The 10520-nt window shown below is 37.7% G+C and overlaps 1 protein-coding gene across 1 annotated transcript; it reads left to right on the top strand.

Moving 5' to 3' along the window:
- Window positions 1–645: 645 nt before the first annotated feature.
- Window positions 646–10289, top strand: ddx54 (DEAD (Asp-Glu-Ala-Asp) box polypeptide 54). The gene is made up of 20 exons (XM_027132973.2): window positions 646–947; window positions 2163–2289; window positions 2408–2478; window positions 2560–2748; window positions 2841–2890; window positions 2980–3021; window positions 3108–3203; window positions 3304–3425; window positions 3521–3582; window positions 4955–5086; window positions 5541–5751; window positions 6104–6235; window positions 6443–6664; window positions 6759–6832; window positions 7496–7714; window positions 7891–8030; window positions 8772–8885; window positions 8969–9079; window positions 9177–9265; window positions 9717–10289. Exons 1-20 carry the CDS (start codon window positions 822–824, stop codon window positions 9959–9961), a joined length of 2574 nt encoding a protein of 857 aa, XP_026988774.1. The 5' UTR covers window positions 646–821; the 3' UTR covers window positions 9962–10289.
- Window positions 10290–10520: the final 231 nt, after the last annotated feature.

Genomic DNA, 10520 nt, shown 5'->3' with positions numbered 1-10520 from the left:
TGGATGACTGTCTCTCTGTCTGTCTGTCTGTCTGTCTGTCTGTCTGTCTGTCTGTCTCTCTCTCTCTCTCTCTCTCTCTCTCTCTCTCTCTCCCTCTCTGTCTGTCTGTCTGTCTGTCTGTCTGTCTCTCTCTCTTTCTCACTCACTCTCTGTCTGTCTGTCTGTCTGTCTGTCTCTCTCTCTCTCTCTCTCTCTCTCTCTCTTTCTCTCTCTCTCTCCCCCCCCCACTTATTTACAATCTTTTTTTAATGACACAATCAATCAATTTCAAAAGACTTAAATATATATTTAAAAAGCTTCTACTGATACAATATTTGAAAACAGAGTGAAGATCATGGGAGGTTTCATTTATTATATAATTAGGTTTATACTTATATTTACTGCAGTAGGCAGATGCTTTTGTCTGCTTGTGTCTCCACCGTGTGGACATTCACTGCAATCACAGCTTTTAGCAGTGAAATGTGGATTCTACATAAACTACTTACTGAATAAATACGGGACTGTTGCATGCATTATATATTTTATATCATTAAGAAAATGGAAATAGAGAAAGTAAGGAAGGTAAGGAAAAACAGTGTAGTTGCAGTTTTGTTAACCGTCCTGAAGAGGGCGCTAATGCAACAGAATTGTTAAAAAAAAAAGCTCCATGAAGAAGAAGAAGAAGAACCGGACCACACGTGTTCCAAAATGTCCTACTTTACTGTTTTGGTCGTGTAGTCATTTTGTGCAAAGAGTCCTAAATTATTAAAGAGTTTTAAATTGAAAATTTCGCCTTCGACTTCCTCAGGAAGTATAAAGGTAGATATATTACAGATCAGTATATGACAATGGCGCAGAGGAAGAAGAGGATGTGGAAGAAGAAGAAGCTTTCAGGAAACAGGGAGCCTGATGTTGACTCAGATGGAGGAGATTTCGAGCTGGCGGCTGAAATTAAAGACGACGTTGTAGTAAGTGATTAAAGTACAAACACTATTCACAAGACTGCTGTCATCATCATCATCATCATCATCATCATGGCTGCTGATGTTTAGCTTTATATGGGTTCTGTCACAGGATCTATACTGTAAACTGTACAAATTTATCTGTATAACTGACTGTTTGACAATTATTCTTGCTATATGTTACCAAATTCTCTCTCTCTCTCTCTCTCTCTCTCTCTCTCTCTCTCTCTCTCTCTCTCTCTCTCTCTCTCTCTCTATCTATCTATGTTACCATATCTTACCAATTATTCTTGATATCTATCTATCTATCTATCTATCTATCTATCTATATATATATATATATATATATATATATATATATATATATAGATATATAGATATAGATAGATAGATATAAAATCAAGAATAAATGTTACAAATAAATTTTGTATATACACATGTTACAAAATATTCTTGCTATATATCTTACCAATTATTCTTGCTACTGCACATGAGAGGATTTCTGGTTATCAATGTCACGGAGTTAAAATCATTACAATTCACTTCACAGCTATTGACTGGATGGTTTTTAATGTATTCTGTATATTTACAATTGGGTTTATTCCAGAGATTCATTAACCTTTTGAGCGAACAGTACCAAGTGAACATTCTAAATATTCTACAACAACAAATCATGACAAACTTTGAATCTGTAATTGTATATATAGTTACATTAAAAAGCAAAATAATATTCCTTGTACTAGTTCCTTGTTATTGGAAAATGTTTGATTTGACTCTGTGACTTGTCAAGATCCCACATGTTAACTATGGCCTGGGATTGAGATAGGAAATAAATTAAACATCAGATCTCATCTGCCTCTGTCAATGTAGTCTTTTAATCCAGTGTCATCCCTGATAGAAGTAGGCAGATGGATGTAAATGTTAAATGATCTGGCAAGTTTGTACCAAATGACCAGAAACAATTTTCTGATCGGTGCTTGGACCCCTCTGATTGCTTCTTGCATCAGTATTTCTATAAATGTTTTGTTTAGAATTACAAGGCAGTTTAAGGAAAAATGAAGCAGAGACAGAAATACTTTAAAGACCGTGAACCAGAATGAGGCTTGATGGAATGACAAGTCCTCAGTAATTAATGAATTATTAAGAGCTGATCAATATTCAAATTACCAAGTAGGCTGTAAAGTTATACAAATAAGTGTTTAACCTTTTCGCTTCCCACAGTTTGGTAAAAAGCTCCCTCGCTTCCCCACGTCTGCTGATTGCCTGTCGGATGTAGAACCAGACACCAGAGAGATGGTGCGTGCTCAGAACAAGAAAAAGAAAAAGTCTGGAGGCTTTCAGTCCATGGGTTTGTCCATTTGGAGACTTTTGTTAAAAACATATTACTGACTTTTACACACTGAACTTTCATTCACACCCTTTTTTTTCCTCTTCTCCCTGAAAAATCATCCTTCCTCATGGTGTAGGGCTCAGCTATCCTGTCTATAAAGGGGTCATGAAGAAAGGCTACAATGTTCCGACTCCTATCCAAAGAAAAGTGAGTCCCTTCTTACTCTTTGCCAGTTATTTATTTTATTTACTTTATTTTCTGGTGACCTTTTATGTTTTGTTGTGACAGACTATCCCCGTCATCCTGGATGGGAAAGACGTCGTTGCCATGGCGAGGACAGGAAGCGGAAAGACGGCTGCGTTCTTGGTGCCCATGTTCGAGAGGTTGAAGGGACCTCAAGCTCAAACAGGTGCCAGAGCTGTAGTCCTCACACCCACCAGAGAGCTGGCACTACAGACCATGAAGTTCACTAAAGAGGTGACTTGAAACTCAAACAGTGCAAGATTTTTTTATTTGTTTATTTATTTTTAAACTGTTTGCTCATTCGCACGTGTTTGGGTCTTTCCAAGCTCGGCAGGTTTACTGGTCTGAAAACTGCACTAATCCTTGGTGGAGACAGGTAAGTTTTTGAGTATTTATTTTACTGACATATAAAAAAGGTTGGCTTTTGAGCAGCCAATCGATGTGTGTTGTTCTAATTTTCTCCAGCATGGACGATCAATTTGCTGCTCTGCACGAAAATCCAGACATGTAAGTGCGTCATCAAGCACACATGAATAGTATAAATGAAATCGTCACCCCTCCAAACTAATCTTCCTTGTACTGTATTTCTCCAGCATCATCGGTACTCCTGGCCGTCTGATGCACGTCATCATGGAAATGAACCTCAAACTGCAGAATGTGGAGTATGTGGTGTTTGACGAGGCTGATCGGTAAGCAGCGGGCTCCTTCGAGTAAGCCGTAACGCGTTTATTCCTTACGTAATAGTGTTTTGTTGTAAGCCTCGGTTTGTGCTGTGGTTCGTCTCAACAGACTCTTTGAAATGGGTTTCACCGACCAACTGCAGGAGATCATCAGACGACTCCCAGAAACTCGGCAGACGCTGTTGTTCTCCGCCACGCTGCCCAAACTGCTTGTGGAATTTGCGAGAGCTGGTTAGAGCACTTACGTTGTCAGAGTTAACAAAAAAAACAAAAAAACCTCAAAAAACATCAGCACATAATAAGCATCTCTATTTTCTCATCCACAGGATTGACAGATCCAGTCTTGATCCGGCTTGATGTGGACAGTAAGCTCAGCGAACAGTTAAAGGTAAACTGGAACAAATGTCAGCTGAAGGATATCTTCATTTCTCACTGTGTATCGGTTGCTTCAGGATTTTGTGATCACAGAAATGAAGAAAAAAAAAAACATCAATTCAATTCAAGTTTATTTGTATAGCGCTTTTTACAATAGACATTGTCTCAAAGCAGCTTTACAGAACATAAACATAGAGCAGAAGGTAAACATAATTAATGATAAAAGAAATAACGAATAATAAAAGAAAAAGAATTAACAGAATAAAAAATTCACGATTTAAATATATATGGTTCACAATCTGTATGTATTTATTCCCCTATGAGCAAGTCTGAGGTGACTCAGGCAGCAGTGGCAAGGAAAAACTCCCTTAAATTGGTAAAGGAAGAAACCTTGAGAGGAACCGGACTCAAGGGGGAACCCATCCTCATCTGGGTGACACTGGGGGTGTGATTTTAATATACAGTCATACAAATGTTGTATTGGTGTAAGGATCATGGACTTCAGATCTCCTTAGTATCACAGAGTCTAACTGGAGATGTCTCAGGATTCTTAGAGTCGGCCTCTCAGGATTCTTAGAGTCGGCCTCTCAGGATTCTTAGAGTCGGCCTCTCAGGATTCTTAGAGTCGGCCTCTCAGGATTCTTAGAGTCGGCCTCTCAGGATTCTTAGAGTCTCCACTTTATGTTTGAGAGAATTTTTTTAAACTTACTGCAGGTTTTTTTTTTTGCACATTCATGACATCATCATGGCATCATGTGACATAATCACAACTATTATGGCTTTTAGCAAAAGTCCTGAGAAGACTTTATTGGTCATCCGCAGGTCATAGACAAAAAGGACCATCAGTCCTATATATATATATATATATTGTATAATATACTATATATAGTATATTATACAATATATATATGCCTTGGAGATGTGTTAGAAAGAATCAACAAAGTCTGACCAATCAGAATTGAGACTGTATATATATAGTATAATATGCAATATATAGTATAAAACTCTTCTTTTGGGGGGAACTTCTTTGAAGAACTAGTTGAAGTACCTTAATAAGAGGTTAGACTTTAGATTTCGTTTGAACACTAAGCTGTTTGGATATCTAGGGGAAGTTCATTCCACCATCAAGCTGTCAGAACAGAGAGTTCACAACACACACTTTCCTTTCCTTCTTCCATTCACATGCATTTAGCAGGAGTACAACTCATAGAAAGTTATTACACATGTTTTTCACTGCTAGGAGTTTTAAAGCAGAATCCCGAAAGCAGTTTCGCCGAAAACAACAACAACAACAAGTTTTGATCACAACAAAGTCATGAAATCCTGGAGGAACTGCTGTACCGCATCAATCAGGAAACAATAACCAGTTTGTTTCTCCGCATTAGCTCTCGTTCTTTCACCTGCGTCTGGATGACAAACCTGCACTGCTGCTGTATCTTCTGCGAAACGTCGTAAAGCCTCAGGAGCAGACGGTCGTATTTGTAGCAACCAAACATCACGTGGAATACCTCAACCAGGTAACCCTCGGGCTGTCTTTACCATTATAAAGGTCAAGGTCCGCTTAAGGAATGAATCATGTCCGGGAGAGACGATGTAGGAAAATAGTCATCGACTTTGCTGATGTTATTGTGGATGTTGTTACTATAAAAACGTATTAGAACGAGCACATTAATGTCACACTGTGATTATATATATATAAATATGCGCATATGCCTATGCCTTGGAGATGTTATAGAAAAATGAATCAACAAAGCATGACCTATCAGAATTGAGACTGCTTACTGACTGGTAATATCCTGATACTCAGTACTTATAATAACTTATTGGTAGTTTATCATAGTTTTATTAAAGAGTTAAAAAAAAAAATTCTACATTTGCATAATGATTGCTGTCGCAATGTCTGTTCCAGTGTTGTTGTTTTTTTTTTTTTTATAAATCTCATACCAATTTTCATGTAATTTTCATGCCTAGCTGCTAACTTCGCAAGGAATCGAGTGCGCATACATATACAGCGCTTTGGACCAGACGGCCAGAAAGATCAACATCGGTCGATTTGTGCACCGGAAAGCAATGGTTCTGCTGGTGACGGACGTGGCAGCGCGCGGTATCGACATCCCACTCCTGGACAATGTCATCAATTACAACTTCCCCTCCAAGGCCAAGCTCTTTCTACATAGAGTTGGTATGTTTAGTGCACAATCAAATCAGTCATTCAGTCAACTCGTCCTCATAATGTTTTGGTTTAGATACTGAAATCAGTAACGTTTATGGAGATCAAAGTTTCCCTTCACTAGATTGTTGCATGGATTCTTACTTGCATGTAACACGATCATGACCACTAGGGGGCAGGAGAGTAATGAAATAAAATAATCACATTTTACTGCAGGATAATGACAGGATGAGAACCGGATTTATTTATTTATTTATTTATTTATTTATTTATTTATTTATTTATTTATTATTAGTGTTCTTTTATTATGTTGGATGATTGTATGCACTTGTCTGATTTGAACTCTTCTTGTTTTGTTGTGAAGGCCGCGTAGCCCGTGCTGGCAGAAGTGGTAGAGCCTTCAGCCTGATCTGCCTGGACGAAGTGCCCTTTGTTTACGACCTTCATCTTTTTCTTGGACGATCTTTGCACCTCGCAACAGTTGATCACTCACATGGTATTTCACTGCACCATAAGATCTTCTCTTATTCAGTGAGTTAGGGCTCACTGGTCAGTTATAGGGCGTGAATAGACGTTCTCGTATGCTTGGATTTTAAAATTTTTGTATACATCTGTTTTAATGTTGAAGATTTTCCTCTAAATATTTTGTTGATTTATTTTTAAAAATAAACAAAAAATCCAATCCACTGATTTCTTTGTCTAGATGCTGACGGAGTACTCGGCCGCGTCCCTCAGAGCATCTTGGATGACGAAGACTCACATGTCCTAGCAGCTCACGAGAAAGGTCTAGACCTCCAGAACCTCAAACGGATCTCTGAGAACGCTTACAAGCAGTACCTGAAGTCCCGACCAAACCCTTCACCGGAGTCTATCAAGCGGGTGAAGAACACCGATCTCTCCTCCATAGCTGTTCACCCGTTGCTCGGTTTGTGAGGTTTTTCAGTCAGGTTACATCAAGTCCGGTTGTCTCGCTCGAAGACTTGTCTTTATTCACAGTAGCACTTTCTGGCATCTTTCAGGGTCAGGACTTGAGGAGATGGAGTTGGAGAGATTGCAGATGGTCGACTCGATCAAGGCATACAAGTCAAAATCTGTGAGTAAATAACGCAGACCGGGGCTTCGTCCCAAGTGCAAAAATTCTCTTCAGTTTTAGAAAATGCTTTTTTTTTTATAACAACATGAATTATTTTATTTATTTATTTATATTTATTACTTTTTTATCTATCTATCTATTTATTTATATTTCTAAGATTTTATAGCTAGATTCAGTGACCAATGGATTGAATGCATTCCCACAATGCCCTGCAAGTATACAGTAGATTTCGAAATCACTGCAAAATCAAATTTGGAGTCTGACGGATTTCTGTGGAATTCTTTTTATCTAATGGGTACAAATAGTCTGGTATAGAATAAAATGTATTTTTTAGCTATTTTTATTTTCATTTTAGTAGCAAAAAATGTTTTTTTTTTTTTAACTCTAAAAATTTTCCTTTTCTGTGGTTTATGAACAAAATACGAACACTTCACATTACACGAGTAATAACTAATGTTCACTCGGTGGCAGTATAAAGTTTTTAAATTTCGCGTGTCAAATATGAAAGAAAAAAAAAATCATTCCTAAGCAAATTAAATGTGTTTTTTTTATTTTTTTATGTATGTATGTATGAGGATTGTCTTGCTCGGTTACTCCCAATGTCAGTCAGATACAGACCGTGAGTATATTTACTGTAACACATGCGCTTCCTGAATCTCTTAGACTATATTTGAGATCAACTCCAACAACAAAACCAGTGCCAGCGAGGTCATGAGGACGAAGCGTTCTCGAGACAGCCGTCTGGTGGACAGATTCCAGAAGACAAGAGAAGAGATGAAGGCAGAGGCTCAGCAGAACCGCTCGGTTATTCAGAGCTCCGCTACAACCCAGCAGCACCAGGGGGAGGAAGAGTATGGTGATGAGGAGGAAGAAGACCTTCAGGTAAATCTGTTGCATCCTGGAGTGTCTTATTTATTTAAGTCTGTACTGCTGTGGAGGTTTGTTCATTTGAAGAAACGTGGGCTTTTAATGGTGGAATAATTCTCATCAATAATTTAGAATAACCTGAAAGAATAAACACAGATAATTTGACTTTTCCTTTTTCCTGTATCTGTAAGGGAGTGTTTTCCAAAGTAGTTGGAGGAAAGAAACGGAAACAGGACTTCGACAGACCTAAGAGCAAAAAGAAGAGGCACTCGGGTCGAGACGAAGAGTTTTACATCCCTTACAGACCCAAAGATTTTGAATCCGAAAGAGGGTACGGTGCCGTTATCCTCACGTTAATTCGTAATAACTGGAGCAAGCAACAAGTTTTTTTTTTGTTTTTTTTTTAAGAATTCTTAAAAAGTTTATGAATACGCAGAAGATTTTACTGTGTGGAAATCGCATCGCATTACAAACGTTACTTGAACGCTGTACAGATTCACCAGTAGGATAAAACAGGACCCTGTCACATTCCCCACCAGGAATCTCAAGAGCAAGCAATAATAATAAATCCAATTTAAAAAATTGTAAGAGTTCTATAATCTGAAATTCTATAATGACCTTCAATTTAGCTGAATTAAAAAAAAAAAAATTCTCTTTTTTTTTTCAGGTTGTCCAAGTTTTTTTTTTTCTGTTTTACTGTATGACTTTCTGTTTTACTGTATTTTTATGTATCTCTGTATTATTGACGGGGCCTTTTTCACCGTTTTCCATTTTTTCAGTAAACTTTAACACGATTTTCCTTGTGCACAAATGTTTCACACGTCTCAGTATTTAAATTCTATTAATAAAAAATTATTTAATCTCGCCTGTGTTAAAATCTGGATTCTAATAAAGGTTCCATAAGAAAGACAAAAGCAAAGAGCCAGTTATGGTTTTAGACTCCAACACCCCTCATCTCTCTCTCTCTCTCTCTCTCTCTCTCTCTCTCTCTCTCTCTCTCTCTGTTTAAATGGTGTATTGAATCAAGTTGGTATTTTTTGTCATGTGTTTTGTTTTTTTCTTTGTTCTTTAGACTCAGTCTTGCAGCAGAAGGCAACTCGTTTGATCATCAGGCCTCCTCAGCTGTTCTGGATCTGATGGGTGACGAGAACACCACACTGGACCAGCACACGAAAATGATGAGATGGTGAGAGGAGAAATGCCTTCACACACATTTCGGTCCAACTCAAATCCATCAATCAATCAATTCTTTCTGTCGAATGTCTCCAGGGATCGCAAGAGAAAACGTTTCGTCCATGATACGGGAAAAGAAGACAAAAAGAACAAAATAAAAACCGAGAGTGGCCAAGTGGTCAGTGCCAAGAAGTCGAAGAAGAGCTTGTATCCTTTTATCTGGCTTTCTGCTTCTAGGTGTTGTGGATTCTGGATGAATTGTTTGAAAGCCATGTTCAGGATTTATTCCTTCACTCTGAGCCAGTTATGAGGAGTGGAAGAAGAAATACAAGGTGGACGATGCAGATGATTCAGACGGAGAGAATGGAGGAGGAAGAGGACCGAAATTCGGAGGTATGAACACGTGTAATTCAGCAAAATATTTCAGAAAGGAATTTCATTGGCCACTGAAAAGCAGTGATGGAGAGATGCAGGACTGGTCCTCTAATCAGGATTTAATGTAATTGTGATTAAAAAAAAAAAAAAATTAATGTAATGACTTCAATAACTGGAGCTTAGCTTGTCAGTTCTCCAGCTAATATGAATTTTTATATACAAGTTAATTATAAGCTTATAATTTTCTGTACTGTATTCATTAATAACTAATTTTTTATTTATTGTTTAATTCAATTTTATTTTAAACAATTTTCAACATCAATAATAATATTTATTATATCATAATAATAATTATAGTAATATTTCAAGCGAGCTAATGTTGGAGCATGGTACCCACATTTCTCTGATGGCTCTAGAGTTGATTTGAAAATACTGCTGCTGTATAAATATCCGTGTGTCTGTTATTAAGGTCACAGAGGACGACACGGAGCGGTGTCTCAGCCCAAGAACAAGGATGGCTCGAGGGTTCGTTCAGAGCTGAAGAGCAGCGAACAGATCCTGAAACAACGCAAACAACGCTCCAAGCAGCAGTTCCTGCAAAGCGGCAACTTGAAGAAGATGCGTGGCCGAAACAAGCAGCGATTAAACGACGTCATGAAGTCCGGCTTCGGCCGCGGACGCTTCAAAAAAGGCAAGATGAGGAAGAGGATGTGATACCTTCTGGGGGTCAAAACTCAAGAAACCAGAATTGAGAAGGACAAGTTTTTAAAAAAAAATCCTGGTGACTTATTTTAGTGGATAAAGTAAGTCAAGTTTTCTTCAGTGTCATGATTTTCTTTAGAATTTTTTTTTTTTTTTTTGTTGCTATTTTCATAATTTGAGCAAATGGTAAAGGAATAGCTATATAAAGCTATTTGACCATTTCTCAGGAAACTGAGACTCTGTGTTAAAAAAAAAGTCTACAGTTCAAGCATTTTTTGACATGATCTAGCCTTCTCAAGGAATTTTTGTGAGCTATATTATAAAAAAATGTCAGATTTTTCATATATATATATATGTGTGTGTATTTTGAAGTCTGTGACAAATACAGATGCTAACGACGAGAATTAACATCTTTCCTGTGTGTTTCCCTAAATGTCAAAAAACGGTTCATATTATAAACGAAAGTTGTTAAACTGAACACAAATCATGGACATGATGACTGCAGGGTTTAGACACTAGGTGGCAGCAGTTACACTGAATAGACTTGATGCTAAAGCTCACCGCTTTACAG

This window comes from Tachysurus fulvidraco, chromosome 26 (assembly GCF_022655615.1).
Source record: "Tachysurus fulvidraco isolate hzauxx_2018 chromosome 26, HZAU_PFXX_2.0, whole genome shotgun sequence".
NCBI classification, from domain to species: Eukaryota; Metazoa; Chordata; class Actinopteri; order Siluriformes; family Bagridae; genus Tachysurus; species Tachysurus fulvidraco.
The sequence above is the reverse complement of the archived record's forward strand: the minus strand, read 5'-3'. Positions and strand labels throughout refer to the sequence as shown.